Source organism: Drosophila guanche, unplaced genomic scaffold (genome assembly GCF_900245975.1).
Source record: "Drosophila guanche unplaced genomic scaffold, DGUA_6, whole genome shotgun sequence".
Classification (NCBI taxonomy): Eukaryota; Metazoa; Arthropoda; class Insecta; order Diptera; family Drosophilidae; genus Drosophila; species Drosophila guanche.
Genome location: NW_022995753.1, coordinates 2,859,518 through 2,876,613, shown reverse-complemented (window position 1 = coordinate 2,876,613; position 17,096 = coordinate 2,859,518). Strand labels below are relative to the sequence as shown.

Genomic DNA, 17,096 nt, shown 5'->3' with positions numbered 1-17,096 from the left:
TCTCCTCCATGCTGATGCTCTCGGTGTTTTCTTCATCGGATTGCTCACTCTTTACATATGGATGTGGGCCATAGCTGCGTGGCTTACCATAGGGACCCCGTGTCACATGGCCAGGGATTTCGGTTTCTTGACGCTCCTCGGTTAATTCACTGCATGTTGACCAATGCTCACTGCCATTAGAGCTTGAATCGTCAAAGTTGGTCTCCTTTACGGCTGCAAACTTGCTTAGAGACATATTTTTCATCTTTTCTAAGAGTTAAGAATTCAATTAGAATAATTTTCCCATTCGGGGTTCTTCTCCGCTTACTTGCAATTAATTATAGCGCGATTTAAGTGAATATTATTATTTCTATTGTTTTTACTTCCGTTATGCTTACACGCTCCTTGTGCTATTCCATAGGATTTCTGATAACATTGACAACATAGATTGTGACATTTAGTTTTCTTGGCGCTTTTTGTATATTCGGTTAGTTGTGTGTGGAACAGTATTACCGTTAGTACAAGACTTATTTTAGTCATATGTATGTACAAATGTACATAAATGTATGTGTAATTAGATTACGAAGATTATTAGATGTTTATCATATTATCAAACATTAAGACAATTTAATCGAATACTTGGTACACGTATATTACGATTCTAAATAAGTCTGTTAACTTAGTACGCTTACACGTAAATGCTTTGTATTGGATTTAATATGAAACAAGCCAAATCTGTTCTGATTATATGCCCAAACACGAATAGATGTAGAACGCACTGTGTCTTCTCTTCTTTTCCTATTGCATATGATACCGAATAAGCCGAATGTTTGTATGTATATATATTAGTTGTAATGCAGTGACGTTCTCTCGTCTCCTTTCTGGTTTGTATTATGTCTCATTTGACGGACATCTACTTATTTCTTCTTATACACATCAGTATATTGTTCAAACAACCATGAAATGTCATGATAAATATTTGTAATAACACTTAAGGGTCTGGGCAGGATTACATGTAGACATTCCATTACTCAATTATATTTATATTTTTATTCCTTTAAGCAAAATACAAATATATTATCATTTTATACAGATTCTATGCACTGCAAAATCTATATAATAGATTTGTTTGAACATTTATCATCAGGCTGTTATTGGATGGATACCAAACTGGCAATTTTAAAACTAATCGTTACAATTAGATTACAATTCGTTTCTGTTCAATTGATTCTGTGACTGATTATTTCTATTTAAGGAACATTAATTCAGTTAAGTGCTGTGATCAACAGGTCTATCTATAGATATATTCTATAGTTTAAAAAATATCAATATTAGTTGTTAATATTTGATTTAAGTCTCTCTCATTGATATAATTTTGACCTGTGAGCAGCAGCAGCTAAAAATATATTTAAAAACTAGCAAATTAAGAATCAATAAGAACTGATTACAGATTTGCATTGTTTAAGCGGACAATGTAACCATCTCCGGTTCCCCCATTGGTCACCGTCAACTGTCTGGAGTTGGATTCGTTATTGGCGTCTCCGGCTGTGGGCAAGCAAAATAGTTTTTGGCTTAGCAAGTGATGTAAAATAACACGCATGTAGCATGTACTCGTAGATGTCGGTATTGGCAAAGACAATCACAAGCAGTGGCAAGGGTAGTATAGTTATTTATGAATTAGTTGGTATGGTGCACCTCTCCAGTGGGACCATGGGAAAGAGGGAATGTTGACTTGCACTCTTGATAAGGTGCGTCAGACACTCACCCAAAAAGTAGTCGCAACGGCGAAAGTCTGCATTAGGGTCGAGCATTGGCATTGGGATGTTGTAGTTGTGGTGACCTGCGAGAAACGGATTCTGGCCCATTAGTCTGCAGTCTCGCTGGGACAACGAGGGCTGGCTGGCGATTGGAACTGGGCGCGACCATGGACTGCAACCGATGAAAGGCATCGGCTGCACCATGGCGACTTGTCTCGGCGCACTGGTGGGTGCACGAGCGCGGTGCCAGCCGCTCTCAGCGAAGTGCGGCCACTGCCCGTCTGGAGCTGGGCCCGAAGACGAACGGGCAACAATCGGAGCCATCGCTTGCACGTTTGCAGCAGGTATCGGTCCCACTGAGGTTTGTGGTTGTGGGCCACCGGTTTCACCGCCATCATTTGTCGGACGCACTGCAATGGGAGAAGATGAAGAAGCCACCATCTAAGTTTATTCTACTTACCATTGGAACCGACACTGTTCTGGCTGCCATTCGACGGATTTTCTGGCGAGCAGCAGAGTCTCTTGGCGCAGCATGGCGCCGGAAAGAATAAGCAAGGTTGCTGTGGAACCTGCAGGAGCAGTGGTTTCAAGCAGTAGGAGCAAGTCCCATGTTGCACAGCTGTGCCCTGTGGTGGCAACAAAATCAGCTGATTGGCCGGCATGGGCATGCGCCAAGTGTCCAGTTGCCATTGCGTCAGCGTGTCGTTGTTTATGCTAGGGAAAATATTTCGGAGAGGTTCCAGCTCGTGCGGCTGTAGAATGGGCGTGTGTAGCACATGCTCGAGCGGCATATTTGGCTCCTCCAGTAGCGAATGAATTTCATTGTCTTCTTGCGGTATGTCGAATGGGATTCTCTCTACGCCACTTACTGGCGAAGGCGGTGGTGGCTGTGTCCCGTTGCGTTTGGGGATCACAGCTTGCTCCATCGTTGAGTCGCCGATCCACGATCCATATTGTGGTGCAAGACCCTCCTTCAGCAATTCAGCCCAAGTACGTGCCAGTGGTCGGTCCGACATTATTGCGTTGATCGTTGTTAAACACAAGAAATAGCACACAAAAACAAATTCTTTCGCCTTGTCAGAGTTTCAGGGATGATAGAAAAGAGCTATCGATAGGTTTGGAGATCCGTTTTTCAAAATGGCGGTTGGCTAGCCTAATAGTGTTAGTTAGGATCTAGTGTAAACAATCAGTTTTGTGACTTCTCATTTGAATTTATTTCGTGTACTGCAAATTTTTTGTTTGAAAGCTCTGATAGAATGTTGCGTGAGAATGGATACAGCTACAGCACCATGAGGCTGCCCAAGTCTCTGAGTTCGTCAACTTCAGTGATGAATCGCAAGCTTTTGTCGCCAGCAGCCGCCTATGCCAAGTGGGCCAGTTGCGAGACGACAACGCCAAAGAGAGGCACGGAAACCAAAAGAATCCATGATTCTAAACCAATACAGAAGTCTGCGGCAAAGGTGAAAAAGCCGAAATTGGAGAATCTGGCGGCTCCTGAACGGTTTGAATGGGAGGACAGCTCACCAACGCCAAGTGCTCTTTTCTTGCCCAAGTCGCAACTGTGGCCGGAGGAGATGCAGAAGAATCCTCGGCAGCCTGAAGGACAAGTTGGCAACGAACCGCCTCTGGTGCGGGCGCCACCACCCTCTCCGCGCCCACGCCAGCTGCACTTCAATCAGAAGGTCTTCTCGCGGTTCTTTGACGAGGCTGTGGCCACCAGCAAGCGGCGTCAGCAGCAAGCCAAGGCATAACTTGCCGACGGCTTCAATCAGCGCTGCTGGCAAAGAAACCCTGACGTGGAACACAGATCACAGCATCTGATTCTTATTATTCATTCTCAAATAATCAAATTTAACTTTTTTTAAGCTTAGTTTTTTTGTATTGTTTAACACTGCACTGAGTATTGATGCAATTATATCGGCTCATCGGCTGTCACATTTCCATCGCTGTGGGAGTGTGGTTATTATCACATTTGTGCATTAGCATTTAAATCTTATATTACATGTTTTGGATTACAATACTTGTTCTTCTTGTAAAAGTTTAAATTCAAAATCGAAATCGATGTAGGCAAGCGCACTGCTGCATTCAAATCGCGCCATTTATATTCGGCCAGTGCCGCCATCTAGCGAGCATCAATAAATCACTTTTTATGTTATTCAAAGGTTCAAATATCAACAACAGATGGCGTTAAATTGCAAAAAAAGGGGTTTATTTAGTTAATTTAATTAATTTAACAATTTAATAATCTTTCACTACGATCATTTAAAGTAATATATATGCGTATCGATAACTTATGCGATTTTGTAAGGCGACATCTTCAGTTGGTCACTTTGCCAACACAGCAAACGGTCACACTGCGAAGCCAAAATCGAAAAATGAGAATTAAATTGTATTAAAAACTTTAACTAAAACGCTGCCCAAATACAAACAAACCACTCAAGTGCATCCATTACCCGCCCCATGCTGCTGCGTTCCATGTGACTGTAGAGGTGAGGCCAGCCAGCTGTTGTGTGTAGTCCGCAGGCAGGCACACACGTTCCTTCCCAGACCCCGTTCGGATGTGAAGGATGTGCGCACTCGCGTTCCGTGCGAATCTCTGCTGGTCGATATAAAACTCTGTGCCTGCTCCGCCTCTACGCCATCAATGTCTGCAGGCACCATACAAGTTTGATTGCAAGCGAATAAACACACACAAGACTCCAGCCAGCAATCCCCAAGCATCCGGGCGGGCCAGAAGAATCAACAGCCAGGCAGCGGCATGGCCACCGCATCGTTGAATGCACTGCAGGCATTCTATGTGGACTTTAGCGAGCTAACGCTGCGAGAGGTGAAGCATTGCATTACATCAATTAAAAATTAAATACAATTAAATTACTTATTGGCCTTACACAGAAAGTTGGACACGGCTCCTATGGGGTGGTCTGTAAGGCCGTTTGGCGCGAAAAACTGGTGGCCGTGAAGGAGTTCTTTGCCAGTGCCGAGCAGAAGGACATCGAGAAGGAGGTGAAACAGTTGTCGCGCGTCAAGCATGTGAATATCATTGCCCTCCATGGCATCTCATCGTACCAGCAGGCCACATATCTGATTATGGAATATGCCGAAGGTGGCTCACTGCATAACTTTCTGCATGGCAAGGTCAAGCCGGCCTACTCGCTGGCCCATGCCATGAGTTGGGCGCGTCAATGTGCGGAGGTAAGCCATGAAATCCATGCTGCTCCTAGCCTTTGCTTCATTCTCTTTCATTCATTCAGGGCTTGGCTTATCTGCACGCCATGACGCCAAAGCCATTGATACACCGCGATGTCAAGCCTCTGAACTTGCTGCTGACCAACAAGGGACGCAATCTGAAGATATGTGATTTCGGCACTGTAGCCGACAAGTCCACCATGATGACCAATAATCGTGGCAGCGCTGCCTGGATGGCACCCGAGGTGAGTTTACGCCAAAAAGAGCTGAAACGTACACCTCTCTTATTAATATTTAATGAATCTTTTTAAGGTATTCGAGGGCTCAAAATATACGGAAAAATGCGACATATTCAGCTGGGCCATTGTACTCTGGGAGGTGCTGTCGCGAAAGCAGCCCTTCAAGGACATTGACAATGCCTACACCATACAATGGAAGATATACAAGGGTAAGGGGCAGGGGTGGACGGACTCCTTTAATCATTTTAAATCATTAAATATATTTTTCTTTGCAGGCGAACGTCCGCCGCTATTGACGACCTGCCCCAAGCATATTGAAAATCTAATGACAGCCTGCTGGAAAACAGCACCCGAGGATCGCCCATCCATGCAGTATATTGTGGGCGTTATGAATGAGATTGTCAAAGACTATACGGGCGCTGACAAGGCCCTAGAATATACATTTGTGAATCAACAGGTGAGCCTCTAAATTGAAAACACTAATTTCGTTTACTAATTCCTTGCTTGTTGTTGATCCTAGATTGTCACCAAAGAGAGCGACGGCACTGTGGCCGCTCAATATGATAGTAGTCTCAGTTCCACAACGGATCTGAGTCTCTCGTCCACACAGTTAACACCGACAACGGCGGCAAATGCCAATGCCAATGCAAATGCAACAACGACTAGCTCAACGACCGAAAACACTACCTCATCATCAACATCGTCAGCAGATAGAACGCCAACAAATTCGGGGCATCTTGACAATAATCCTCAATTCCAAATGAGCAGCAACCGTTGGGACGCCATACTCGAGGAGGAGAGCAATGAGAGTCAGACGAACGATAGCTTCAATTTAACCTCATCTGTGGAGGCCACCCAGAGGCTCGAGACTATACGCAATGGCATGATCCAAATGGCCTGCACACCCATGGAACAGCTCACACTCGACGTGGATGCGGTGCGTGATTTTAATTGAAAAAAAAAACTTACCCTTTATCTGCTTGATTTTTCACTCTCTCCGTTCTTCTCTTTAGAATGGGTTTGATTTGAGTCGCAGCGAGAGCAGCAGCAGCAGCACGCATGGTGAGTCCACAAACCCAACTGGTGGTATTTATTGTCGATCTTCGTGTCGTCTGATTGTCTCCCATGAATCACACGCACTTTGGACGCTGCATACGATTTTGTGGCACTTGCTTTTGTTTGCGGTAAACAGAAGAACGGGAAAGGCTACCTGTAAATAGTTACATGAAAGGATTCTACACACAATCTCTGTTATATTCTATTCTATTATTATTTTACATCGTTCCAGTAAGTTCAGAGTTCAGACATTGCACAGGTTTCCGTTTTCTGCAAAAGATTCCTTAACAAATGCCTAGAATTTGGCTCCCTGTTAAAGCCTACAAGGCTTTCTTGCAACTTCCCAGACAAAAGATTTCCGCTTTTAAAATGGTATTTAAAACTCTATCAGCCACGCGGATCGATCGGCTATAATTCCAAATGGTTTTTTGTTGATGCACATGGCTTGGCGCATTGCCAGCTCTGGTGGTTGGTGGCACAGGCAGCGGGTGGCTGATGGCTCTATTCTGGTTGCTGTGTAGGTGACGCATTTTGTAAACAATGCACTAGCCCTATCTCTTTCTGATTTGCCATCTCTTTTACGCACCGTGTACTCAATGAATGTTTGGTTAATTAGCCGCTGCGGTGTCTCTGCCTAATGCATAGAAAGTCTTTTTGAACATTATTCAATTGTCAATGTCTCTACTCTTGGTGTATTTGTGGCTGTTTTTTTTTTGCTATGCCTGTTCCTGAGCTGCATAAATTATAAATATTTAGTGCACTCATTCGCAACGATGGGTCACTATCGGCCTCTAAATGCTCTAGGAGGTTACAGCCTACCTACCGGTGTGAAATTAATATTGATATTAAACAATCTATGCCATCTATGAGTATACGATTCCCATTGTAGAGGAAACAGATGGCTCAGTAAATAAGGGACAATTTTATTAGCAATTCATTCATTCCATCTTTATGGACATAGAAAGAAACCCCATTATAAAATTCCTAAATATTGTGATCATTATTTAATAGTCTAAATGAGACATAAAACATTAAGATTTCTTTAAGGACGATAAATTTAATACTTTTTCCTACCCATAAAATGTTCCCTTTCTGGACGGAAATCCCTAACTGAACATATTTTAACTGAAGTCAAGAGACATATCAAGATAGGTATACCTCGTGGTGGATCTTAGGGTAAAATCCGAGGCACAACCAAATAGTTGCACGAAAATGTTGCTGCACAATTAAATAATTTGTAATTTGTTAGCTAGCCTGGCAATTTCGGGACAGATTTATAGCCAAAGGCATGCTCCGTCGCTGAACAGCACAGCGAGCACCAGGGTGGTGAACGGGGGGAGGAAGGTGGTGGGGCAGCTATATTGTACAGAACGCACACATGACGATGCCTCAGCTTCAGTCTCCACAGTCCCGCCGCCATGACGTGACTCACTCGGCAATAATCTCACTTTTATTTTGATTTCGTCTAAATGGCGCATACATATGGGCACACACCAAACGTATATATATATAGATCACATACACTAAGACGCATAAGAATATATATATAGAGATCTGCACAGATATGTATGTGGGGATATATAAGAGTCCGAAGGAGAACGTGAGGTAGCAGAGCCAAATCGTTCGGCTCTTCTTTGACACAGCCAGACCGCGGTCCCAGAGGCAATCTTACCACTCAATGCCTGCCCCCCCCCCCCCCTCCCACACACCACTAAATACGATGTATACTATTTAATATAGCAAAGATATGTATAGAGTACACTTTGCAATGTGTAAATAGTAAATGCATCAACAGCCAAGTGGCCGAGGATACTTTTGAGATACTTTTTTTTTGTTCTTTGTGTACCGTAGAGTTCACTTCGCTCACTGACTGGCTAGCTGGCTAGCTGGCTGGCTGCTGCGTCAGTGCTACGAGCTATAGGAAAATGATTTCCATTATATTATCCCATACCAACCCTCTCTCTCTCTCTTTTCTCTCTCCCTGTCGCTCCCGCTCTTTGGGGCGATCTGTTTGAGATTTCCCAATTGCAGATGCCAACTGCATTAATCATCGAATTTGATCAATGCTCGGGGCCTGGCATCGGAATGAATTTGAATGAATCTTCATCAGGTTTTGGTTCGTCATGGAAAATGCTTCGAGCTTCTACGCGGTGTGCTGTGGGAGGATCCCCCACATCTGCTCACAGAATTTTTCATAGAAATATTAAACCTTTTTTGTAGGTTTTATGTGATCATCTATGCTGTACTTTTTTTAAATTTTACTTTCGATTTTTGATTATTGTCTAAATACTTTACATTCTTCGGTTCCTATTCGAAATAATTTATAATATTTGTTTGAAAATGTTATCTATGAAGAAAAGTTTATAATCCAAAGTTTAGTTTAGTTTTTGAACCCTTTTTGGATTCTTTGCTTGAGCTATTTTTTAATAGCTCTATAAATATTGCAACTATTTTATTTTCTTCGGTTAATTTTTGTTGGTACTATTGATTATTGATTATTATTAGTATTGGGTTGGAATTTCTGAATCCCTTTCTTCTTATAAGAATTAAATGAGAGAGAGAGAGAGCGACCACTGTCTGGATATGGAATCATATTAATCATATAATTTCATATTAAATAGATTTCACCCCTCCCTCAGATGAGTGATGCCATTTAGCGCGGCAATCTTTCTGCGGACAAAGCACATCCACTTAAGCCACCCCCAGCCGCCAATCATCGTGCGATTTTCCACCCCATGGGCTGGTGGGGGGGGGGGAATGGTGCCACAGTATACTCATTCTGGGAGCGTCATAGGCAGCAGCAGCAGTGATCCGTACCGTCTCTGTCCCTGTCTCTGCCCCATCTCGGCACGATCTTGCCACGTCTGCCGAAACGCGACGGCGTTCAGGCGCAGGCAGAAGATCCCCGGCGAGAGTTGTCTGTTTGCTTGGATGCCTCCGTCTCGGTCTCGGCATCGGTCTCTGTGTGCCTCAGTCTGCGTCCGAGCGCCGTGAGGTCTTGAGTGCTCTACGAGATGTTACAGAATTGTCGGGCGACGCACCGAAACGCGCGAAACTTCGTCAATTGCTGCCGGACTCTGGCCGGAATTGAGTTTGCGAATAACACACGCCCCAAACAGATTCATATCTGACCAAAAATCCCACAAAACCACCCAAAGAAAGAAAAAATCAAGTGAAATTTCCAACAGTTTTACTATTTGTTTGTGGTTTGTTTTCCCCAAAAAGCGATTCAGTGGAAAATCAACAAGCACATAGAGACCGACCGACTATCTGGCGGTGTGTGCGCTCTTGTGTCTGTGCGTGTTCGTCGGACAAAACACGTCATCGGAAAATAATAATAAAAAAAAATAAAAAATATATAGAAAAGCAGACATTGGGAGGGAAAGATCGATCGATCTTTCAGTTGAAAACAATGTGAAGGATTTCCTACGCGTGACACATACATCAGCGCAGCCGTCTGCTTTCGAGTGTGCTCTTTACATTATTTGTGAGAATGAAAATGATCTAGAACCAGGGTATAGACGTTGTTTAGTCAAGCCCTGAAGGGAATCGAAACGAACATTTGCCAACCACCACATCCATCCGAAATGTGCGACACGCGGGCTCTGATCAACACCAAACAGACCAACGATCTGCACAGTTGTTGGATCATATATAGTAGGTTATAGCCCCCATACGATTTTTGATTTAGAAATTTAATTACAAATTTTATGAGTAACAGTTTTGATATAGTCGCCAAAAAGGAGTTTCTCTTCAGGGATAATTTATTAAACAATATTATTTAATTTATACAAATTGATACAAAATTCTGGGCAACTTTAAGACCTTAAATGTTTATGTACAATTTGCCTCATTCCTGTTTGGAATTGAAACTGATTTAATGAACAATTATTTAGTCTTTATTGGCTTTAAATAAATGATGATTTTGAATTGAATTGCATTGAATTAATTATAAAACTGAAATTAAACATAAATATTAAAGCTATTAAATTATAATTTTTTGTTTAATCTGGAACCATTATCGTTGCATTGTTGACTGATTTTACATTTATTTGTTTAACAATTTTAAACACATTTTGTGTTGACTTCGATTTGCTGTATGAAACGTCAGTTTTTTTTTAAAGAAAGTCCTATGGGGATTTTAAATTATACCATTCGTATTTCTAGGATATGTTATCCCTATTTGCTTTTAAAGGAGTATAATTTTTGGGATACTAGTTGATAATTCTATAGAACGTTTTATTTGAATCGACGGAAGGGCCATTGCTTTTCTAGGACAGATCCTCTATGCATAAAGTAGGCATCTATTTTCCATGAAAATTCATCCGTTGTGCTTTGTGTTACACCAATTATACAGCCAAAAGCGATGGGCGTGAGCGACTCACGGTGACGGACACCAAGCCGGTGATCATGACCAGCACCGATCTGACCAACAACAACGATGCCCACAGCCATGGCCATACAAATGGATTGCTGAGCCATGCCCATGCACAGCAGGACCAGGATCTCGAGCAGGAGGATATCATTAATTCACAGGACGGGGACGTAGATACGGATGAGAATGACGGCACCGAGCAGTCGTTGGCAGAAATACTCGATCCCGAGCTGCAGCCTGAGCCCCCCATACCGAATAATGCCGAATCGCAGTCCATCTACCGTGAGCACCGCCACATGGCCAAGGAGTACCTGAGCGTGGACACGAACCTCTACTATGCGCAGGACTTTAAGGATAAGCTCATCCTCCAGATGGATCTCGCCGAGCGCGACCAGAAGCAGGAGCTGTTGCGCAAGATCAAGGACAAAGTAAAATATCCTTTAAATATTCATGTCGAGCTCTTTATTTATTTATGTTTTAAATTTCGCAGGAGGGACTCCAGAGTTTGTACAACAATCTGCAACAGCAGTGGGAGAAGCTGCCCGCCTCGCGACAACTGCAGGCCAGCCACCACCCGCACTTGCATCCACATCCCCATGCACTGACAACCGCCCCTGTCCAGGCATGGGGCCCCAACGGTGGCCAGGAGGTGACAGCAGCAGGTGGAAACATAAGCGGCGTAGATACAGTCGAGAACGATGGCTGGGTAGTCATACCGCCACATCCCAACGCGTAGTGCCAGTGCCAGTGCCAGTTGAAGCCGAAGCCGAAGCCCATTCAAATCGCATATGACTCTCTAAACGAAATAAATTAAAGCTGTAATATCTGTAAACAGTAATTTAATCTGTAACTCTAGCTATAGAACTATCTGTGTACGTGTGTGTGTGTGTATTATTTTTTTCTGCTACGTTTTGTGAATCGTTTTAAGCGTTTTTTGTTAATCTTAAGTCTTAAGGTGAGCCTTGAGCTTCATGTGTACGAACCGACAACTTTCACCCAAAGGCATTCTCTGAACACTTAAATATTGTTAGGCTTAAACTATTTTATTATATGCATTATATAAACATACACACCAGACACACATACACACACACACACCATCCACAGACATCTGTCCAAGGACAAAGATGCAAAGGAGTAGACCAAAAAACAAAATAAAATACATCAAACAACAAAAGACAAAAGAAAATAATAATGTTTATTGATCCCACGATCTTTTTGAATGATTTATTTGAAAGAAAAAAAGGCAGCGAAACGTTGGTCGGGCCTCGTCTGATTTAAAAACTCATTTAAATTATGAAACTTAAATCACTTTTGCGCCAGAGCATTTACAAACAGTCCATTTTTCGTTGGTTTACCTCAACTAAATTCAGCCACTAAATTAAATATGTTTAAGTGTTCTGAAAAATGAAAGTCGGGCAATGAAATAAAAATTGGTACTTAAATACCCAAAAGGGTTTTCTGTTCCGTAAATCATGACAGCTGGAATGTTTTAAAGATGATATTTATACGAGTACAAGGATAAGTATTCTATGTGATATGCACTATTTTGAGCCGGTGCTTGGCACATTTATTTGTCTGTACAGGCTGTCGTCGTTACCACAGATTGCAGTTTGCGCGTTCTTGCAGACATAATTGTATAACTATTCTAGTTTTAAGTACATGTTTTTTTATTTGTAAATATTAATGCTACTATTAATGTATGTTTTGAGAATCTTTAAATTCGTTTAGGTGTAAGGTTCTGTCAAGGATTGCCGTGAAAGAAAGCGCTGAGAGGTACGCTCATTGAGTGGGTAGTCTGTAGTCTTCTGTAGTAGAGTGTATAAAATAGGAGAACGAAACAGAAAGTACGAGTACATTTAGGAATCACAGATGGGTACATAGAGGGCGGCGCATGTTGACTCCCAGACATCGGAGGGCGTGTCCCACGAATCCTTTCGATGCCACCAACACTTTCTATCCACATTGTAGGCCATTGTCGCCGAGCTGGCCCGATCGATGGTCTCCGTGGAGTCGAGGCCGCCCACAAAGAAGATGGTGCTGCCCATCATCGTAATGCCGGAGTAGAATTTTGGCGCTGGTATGCTAGTCTCCACCTGCCAGGTATTTGTCTTGATGCTGTACGCATATATGTGCTGCACAAGCACACGCGTCTCGGCTTGGTTTTCGTGCCAGCCGCCGCAGGCATAGATGAGGTCATCGCAGGCCACCAGGACATGATCACAGCATTCGGTGGGCATTGATGCGAGCTCCAGCCAGGTATCGACCTTTGTGTCAAAGCACCAAAAGCTGGACAAAATGACGGCCATGTATATGCCACCTGGAACACACACACACACAAATAAATAAATAAACAAATGCCCATTATGCAACTTGTGCGTGCATATTCACCAGAGATGTACAGCTTATCGCCCACAACAACGCCGGCATGCTGGCTTCGATTCTCCTGAAGACAGGGCATATACGTCCACTTGTTTTCGGCCAGTGAGTAGCGTTCCACATTCGAGGCACGGCGCATGCCCTCCTCGGTGGTGTCATCGTTCTCCACAATGCCACCGACCGCATACAGATACTGATTGCCGACGGCATTCAGCGAGAAACGGCAACGGTCCAACTGTATGGGTGCTATGGTCACCCAGGAGTTTCGCAATGGGCAATAGCGGAAACCGAATGGATGGATATACTCCTTCAGGTACACATCATACGCACCGCCGACAATGAACAGCTCGTTGTTGAGCACGGCAGTGCCAAAGTTGCCTGCAAAGGTAGAGCACAGATATTTAGGTACGGATTCCAGACACATACAAAGGTAGGGACCGACTCACATTGGTCAATATGTGGTATGGTTGTAAGTTCATACCACTTCATTTTGGATAGGGAAAAGCACATAATCTCATTGGTAAGACCCTTCCACTCGAAGCCACCGATCTTGAGGAGACTCAGCTCCATGCCACGCAAATTGGTGGGCAAATCCCTCACCGTCTGATCCTCCAGAGCCAGCTCGCCCTTGAGGAAACGCGACAGATACAATTCGCGTATGCGATCAAAGTATTTGGCTGGCAGTGGACGCTGCACTTTGTCGTCAATCGAACAGTTCATGGCCTCCACCACGTGCAGTTGCGTGTAGTTGATGTGCGGCCAGTTGATGAGGCGCAACAGGTCAAAGGCAACCGAATTCTCCAGCCGCTGGTCCAAGCAGTATGCGCACAACAAACGCGCCAGCTCCTGCTCACTGACATCAATCGGATAGTTGCTGCTCAGTATAAAGCGCATCTGATCCACGCTCATCTCCTTGAAGTCCGGCCCCGCCGAAAACTCCTTAAAGTGGCAGCACATGTAGCGAAAGGCACGCGCCGATAGCCCCACCTGGCCATAGATCTCCGCCATGGTAGCCACAGCCAAACAATTGTCCAGCCCAATGCGGAGCTGCAGGAAAAACGTGCAGCGATCAATCACATCTCGCACCTGGACAATGCTGGCGGCAGCCAGTGTCTCCTCGATATTGTCTATGTTGAGCTCTAGGCGAGAGGTGTATATGTAGTCTAGGATGGAGCCCAGGGCTCGCCCTGTGATGCCGTGCAGGGCAATCTTCTTCTTGCGCGTCTCGATCATGGCACTGTCGGCGAACATGGCGCAAAAGTAATCGCTACTGGCAGCCAGTACCACGCGATGGGCCTGCAATGGAAGATGGTCTTGAGCATTGCAACTTTGTTGGGTATCACAGAGAGAGCGATAGAGAGAGGGCAGAGGGCAGACCACGCACCTGGTAGCTTATTCCATCTGCAATGAGTGTGACATCTGTGAGCTTCTCTTCGAGACGCAGCTTGTTCAGCCCGCTCAGTAGACTGTCCTCCTCGACGCTGGTTTGTGTCTGGGCCGATGACATGGTGTACCCAGAACAGAACCTTAATCAATGTGGGTCCCCGTCACTCCCAAGGTTGGGGAAGCCCGTGCGACACCCAGCTGCTGCTACTGCTGCTGATTCTGCCGGTTCTGGCGATAAGAATGCGAATGCCTTGCTATAATTAAAAGTTTGTTATTGATAGCAGAAGCGCGACGGAGTCGTTCGCCAAAGGCCCTGGGGCGTCGCTGGAAGGGGGGTGAGAGAGAGTGCTGTTGCACAGTGTAACTGCTTTTTGGTTTTATATCCCTTCCTTTTTCGGTTTCTTTGAGCACAGAATTGGTATCTTATTAATTATTATGTGTGCCTCAATTGATTTTCCTTGGAATCTTCTGGCCAAACCATTGAAGTCTTTTCTTTTTCCCCCTTTCCCCGACGTTTCTTGGTTGTTAAGAATATATTGTTAATTAGTCAATATATCGATATATGTATATAATCATTTTTAAATTTTTTGTTTATAATTTTGAAATAATATTATAACGATGGCAAAATTGTGTGAAATGTGTAAACTTCCTTAGAAAAACAGTAAACAGTATAAAACATTTCACCGATATAACATAAATCAGAAATTAGTAAGCTATCTTAACCCACTTAAGCCCCCTCTGTTTAAACTGGTGAACAAATTGATATGGTCCTCGGAATTTAGCTAAAACCTACCACTTATCATTTCCGCATAAATCCATCTCTACTCACAAATTGACCACCATATCTCTCACCTCAACTGTTTAACAACTCTACAAGTTTAAATACTTTAAATTCTTCTATATTAAATACTACCTACTAGCTAACTAAGACTCTCTAAAAATGGAGTTTTATCCGATTGATGAATCAATTCACCAGAAGATTGGCGACTTTAAAGATACGAAATCCGTTCCACGTTGCCAACATTGCCAGCCATTGGAAAAATGTGGAACGTAAACATTCATTTGAACATAAAATTAACAAAATAGGGAAATAAGAATTTCCTCGGTATATCTATGGTATGTTTTAATAATGAGAAGGTATATTTTGGTATATTTCTGGGGGTCACGCGGTATATTCTATTGATAAATCTCACACTGTTTAGCATCCCTAGCTTGAAATTGCCAAATAAAATCTGCATTTATATAGTGAGTTATTGTGAGTAAAAGAGTTCAAAAATGGCAGCGGGCCCCATTGCGGAACGTAATCAAGGTGCGTAAATAAAATCAACCTAGCCCAACTGCCTCTCACACAGATTTTCACTCATATCCGCAGATGCCACAATTTACGCCGGCGGTCTCGACGACAAGGTGTCCGAGACCCTGTTGTGGGAGCTGTTTGTCCAAGCCGGACCCGTGGGTAAGCATTGAGCATGGTTGTGATTGAATCCGCTCATCCTGCAACGCTATTCCTATTGCTTCCAGTAAACGTACACATGCCCAAAGATCGCGTCACACAAATGCATCAGGGTTATGGATTCGTGGAGTTCCTCAGTGAAGAAGATGCCGACTATGCAATCAAGATTATGAACATGATTAAGCTATATGGCAAGCCGATTAGAGTGAACAAGGCGTCGGCTCATCAGAAGAACCTCGATGTCGGCGCCAACATCTTCATTGGCAATCTGGATGTGGAGGTGGACGAGAAGCTGCTCTACGACACATTCTCCGCCTTTGGCGTGATCCTGCAAACTCCTAAGATCATGCGCGACCCGGAGACGGGAAAGTCCAAGAGTTTCGCGTTCATCAACTTTGCCAGCTTCGAGGCCAGTGACGCCGCCATGGACGCCATGAACGGACAATATCTCTGCAATCGCCCCATTTCCGTTTCTTATGCATTCAAGAAGGACCACAAGGGCGAACGCCATGGCTCGGCGGCCGAGCGTCTGCTTGCTGCCCAGAATCCCTCTGCCCATGCCGATCGTCCTCATCAGCTGTTCGCCGATGCACCCGTGCAGAACATGATGACCGGACAGATGATGCCGGGCCAAATGATGCCGCCTCCGATGATGGCGCCTCCACCGCCCGTGGTGCCCGTCTCGCAGAACAACATGGGCATGATAGCACCGCCGCCTCCAGTGCCGCAACCCACACCGTTCCCAGCCACAATACCGCCTCCACCACTGCCACCGATGGCGGGCGGACAACCACCACTACCTCCGGCAATGGGCATTCCGCCACCTCCGCGCATGATGCAACAAAACTCGTGGGCACCGCCGGGCATGCCAGCGCCGCCACCGCGCCCACCGCCAACGAATTGGAGGCCTCCACCCGGTGCATTTGCTCCAGGCCAATTCGCCCGGCCCTACCAGCCCGATGGCTATCAGTACTAGCCCCCTAAGTTCTGTGTAGCCTTGAGCCCCTGTAGTTATAAAATATTTGATGAATCAGACGAAATACATTTTGTAGGCTTTTACACACAAACGGAATACAAGCGTGACAACGATTTGAAAATGGAAGGAGCTCATGGCTTTTATTGGGAAAGGGCATTTTCTTGGATTAATGTGAAAACGTGCTAAAAGGAGTTCAAATCCGTAGATCGGACTGAGATGGTACTACTTGCACTCCTGCGAAAGCACCGTTACACGCGCCATCTGCATTAAACTTTACGTTACGTTACGCTGCGCATGCTTACGTAGATTG

General features: G+C 44.3%; 4 protein-coding genes across 5 annotated transcripts; 2 read left to right on the top strand and 2 right to left on the bottom strand.

The window, feature by feature from the left end:
• Positions 1–1,423: 1,423 nt before the first annotated feature.
• LOC117588696 lies at positions 1,424–2,752 on the bottom strand. Its single transcript, XM_034280145.1, has 3 exons — positions 2,197–2,752; positions 1,745–2,146; positions 1,424–1,524 (listed from the first exon to the last, which is right to left on the bottom strand). Exons 1-3 carry the CDS (start codon positions 2,750–2,752, stop codon positions 1,424–1,426), a joined length of 1,059 nt encoding a protein of 352 aa, XP_034136036.1.
• Positions 2,753–4,069: 1,317 nt separating this feature from the next.
• LOC117588268 (mitogen-activated protein kinase kinase kinase 7) lies at positions 4,070–11,759 on the top strand. The gene is made up of 9 exons (XM_034279422.1): positions 4,070–4,563; positions 4,629–4,928; positions 4,988–5,167; positions 5,235–5,370; positions 5,437–5,618; positions 5,682–6,098; positions 6,175–6,223; positions 10,575–11,020; positions 11,083–11,759. The coding sequence occupies exons 1-9, from the start codon at positions 4,495–4,497 to the stop codon at positions 11,326–11,328; spliced, it is 2,025 nt and encodes a 674-aa protein (XP_034135313.1). The 5' UTR covers positions 4,070–4,494; the 3' UTR covers positions 11,329–11,759.
• Positions 11,760–12,150: 391 nt separating this feature from the next.
• Positions 12,151–14,889, bottom strand: LOC117588269 (kelch-like protein 9). 2 transcript variants are annotated; one of them, XM_034279423.1, is made up of 4 exons: positions 14,356–14,889; positions 13,408–14,267; positions 12,984–13,363; positions 12,151–12,912 (listed from the first exon to the last, which is right to left on the bottom strand). In XM_034279423.1, exons 1-4 carry the CDS (start codon positions 14,476–14,478, stop codon positions 12,452–12,454), a joined length of 1,824 nt encoding a protein of 607 aa, XP_034135314.1. In that variant the 5' UTR covers positions 14,479–14,889; the 3' UTR covers positions 12,151–12,451. The 2 variants fall into 2 exon arrangements, with proteins under 2 accessions (XP_034135314.1, XP_034135315.1); XM_034279424.1 differs by having other exon boundaries at positions 12,153–12,912; positions 12,984–13,349; positions 13,418–14,267; positions 14,356–14,888.
• Positions 14,890–15,545: 656 nt separating this feature from the next.
• LOC117588270 (splicing factor 3B subunit 4) lies at positions 15,546–16,786 on the top strand. Its single transcript, XM_034279425.1, has 3 exons — positions 15,546–15,666; positions 15,730–15,813; positions 15,879–16,786. The coding sequence occupies exons 1-3, from the start codon at positions 15,633–15,635 to the stop codon at positions 16,784–16,786; spliced, it is 1,026 nt and encodes a 341-aa protein (XP_034135316.1). The 5' UTR covers positions 15,546–15,632.
• Positions 16,787–17,096: the final 310 nt, after the last annotated feature.

Bases quoted from the DNA above. Each gene is read 5' to 3' on its own strand.
- LOC117588696 (XM_034280145.1), bottom strand. From the start codon at position 2,752: ATGTCGGACCGACCACTGGCACGTACTTGGGCTGAATTGCTGAAGGAG. The intron at 2,147-2,196 runs GTAAGTAGAATA...CTCCCATTGCAG, and splicing joins GAACAGTGTCGGTTCCAATG to TGCGTCCGACAAATGATGGC. The intron at 1,525-1,744 runs GTGAGTGTCTGA...GCTTGCCCACAG, and splicing joins CCGTTGCGACTACTTTTTGG to CCGGAGACGCCAATAACGAA.
- LOC117588268 (XM_034279422.1), top strand. From the start codon at position 4,495: ATGGCCACCGCATCGTTGAATGCACTGCAGGCATTCTATGTGGACTTT. The intron at 5,168-5,234 runs GTGAGTTTACGC...AATCTTTTTAAG, and splicing joins CTGCCTGGATGGCACCCGAG to GTATTCGAGGGCTCAAAATA. The intron at 11,021-11,082 runs GTAAAATATCCT...TAAATTTCGCAG, and splicing joins TGCGCAAGATCAAGGACAAA to GAGGGACTCCAGAGTTTGTA.
- LOC117588270 (XM_034279425.1), top strand. From the start codon at position 15,633: ATGGCAGCGGGCCCCATTGCGGAACGTAATCAAG. The intron at 15,667-15,729 runs GTGCGTAAATAA...TCATATCCGCAG, and splicing joins CATTGCGGAACGTAATCAAG to ATGCCACAATTTACGCCGGC. The intron at 15,814-15,878 runs GTAAGCATTGAG...TATTGCTTCCAG, and splicing joins TGTCCAAGCCGGACCCGTGG to TAAACGTACACATGCCCAAA.
- LOC117588269 (XM_034279423.1), bottom strand. From the start codon at position 14,478: ATGTCATCGGCCCAGACACAAACCAGCGTCGAGGAGGACAGTCTACTG. The intron at 14,268-14,355 runs GTGCGTGGTCTG...CTTCCATTGCAG, and splicing joins CAGATGGAATAAGCTACCAG to GCCCATCGCGTGGTACTGGC. The intron at 13,364-13,407 runs CCCTACCTTTGT...TAAATATCTGTG, and splicing joins ATTGACCAATGTGAGTCGGT to CTCTACCTTTGCAGGCAACT.